At 48.3% G+C, this 1448-nt stretch overlaps 1 protein-coding gene across 1 annotated transcript; it reads right to left on the bottom strand. All coding sequences in view use genetic code 11, as the record gives it.

The window, feature by feature from the left end:
• Nucleotides 1–6: 6 nt before the first annotated feature.
• Nucleotides 7–1239, bottom strand: EGR_03125 (serine protease inhibitor; the record flags this gene model as incomplete). The annotated part of the gene is made up of 3 exons (XM_024492374.1): nucleotides 7–180; nucleotides 267–564; nucleotides 608–1239. The coding sequence occupies 3 exons, from the start codon at nucleotides 1237–1239 to the stop codon at nucleotides 7–9; spliced, it is 1104 nt and encodes a 367-aa protein (XP_024353300.1).
• Nucleotides 1240–1448: the final 209 nt, after the last annotated feature.

The raw sequence follows: 1448 nt of genomic DNA on the forward strand, positions 1-1448 counted from the left end.
AATCAACTACTTGGATTCGGGGTGAACAACATGACCCATGAACACGGGAATGCCCGTCTTGGTAACAATGAAAAAGATGAATGGATGATCGACAATAAAGTCGACAGGTGGTGCCGGCATGCAGCGGACCATCATTGGCATGGCCGTTGCCGCGGCAGCTTCCGCTCCTTCCTCATCAACCTAAAGCACAATGCACACATCACATCCACACCAATGAGCAACAAGGGCAAGAGGGGCAGGAAAGAAAAGAAAAGAACAAAGCCTACATCGATCACTGCCTGGTGGTAGACATCAGACACAGCGAGTGATCTGTCACTCGTTATACCTGAGAAGTCGGCACGTTCAGCGTCAAAGGCAGACTTCAATCCCATCCTATGCAACGGCTCCTTCAACTTCATGTTATGCCCACCGAGCGAAAACCTCGGCAATTTCAGCACCACTTCTGTATCAAAATACTGATCCGACGTCAGCATCTCCTCCAAATGTTTGGCATTTGCACTCAGTTGCTTCAGCAGATTGGGCAAACCGTCATTCTTCTCCGGCAGCACAATCACCATTTCATGCCTGAGCGAGGATGCAACTACTTCCACACACTTACACAACTTACGTTTCAAAGGGCACCTTCAAAGCTCGAACCTCGAGATCTACAAAGTCTGCCATTGGATAGCTCGCCTTTTGAGTCATCATGCTGACCCTCACATCTCCGCTTTCCAGGCTGTGAAATACACCATTCCTATCTGTCTTGCTCTTCTCAAACTTGCATTTCCAAACTCCCTTGAAGTAAACAGCATTAGCCAGAACCACATGAGTCATGGGGGTGATCGACCCCTGAGCGAGGAGGTCCTTTATTTTCTCCCTCGTCTTCTCCGCTATCCACCTATTGATTGAGACGCGAGATCCCTCACAGTCGCCACCGAAATCCAACTGAAACACCACGTTGTCAGCAGGAAACAATGCTGTTACCTGTTTCATGCCAGCCTTCAAGTGCTTACTGACGGCACTAGTGTACGTCTCTCTAATGCGACTACCAGCTTGGATGAACACACCATTCGCTTCCACCAACGTCTTCTTCGCGTCACCGTCAGCAACAGCTTGCAAATCCTCACCAAGAGATTTGACTATGGTGTCAATGTCTTTGCCAGGAGCAAGTCCAAGCACTGATACCAATTCCTCCCTTGTTTCACTTTCAGATCCTGCCAACGCAAGGGACAACGCCGAGTACACGCTCAGCGGAGACATAAAGAAGTTCGACCTTCCCTCTACAACAGCAAACTTCCCTTAGCATTCAGAGTATTTACAACCACGTCAGTAGGGAATTCACTTCATTTGTACATGAAGGAGAACTCAGTTCTTGCGGAATGACGGGAGGTACTTCTAGTAATAAGTACACCTTGTAAGGGCAAGAAGACTTGAAACAAACCGCAATAGGGTGAGAGTTTGACACACGG

The sequence above is a fragment of the Echinococcus granulosus genome (genome assembly GCF_000524195.1).
Source record: "Echinococcus granulosus chromosome Unknown EG_S00015, whole genome shotgun sequence".
NCBI lineage: Eukaryota > Metazoa > Platyhelminthes > Cestoda > Cyclophyllidea > Taeniidae > Echinococcus > Echinococcus granulosus.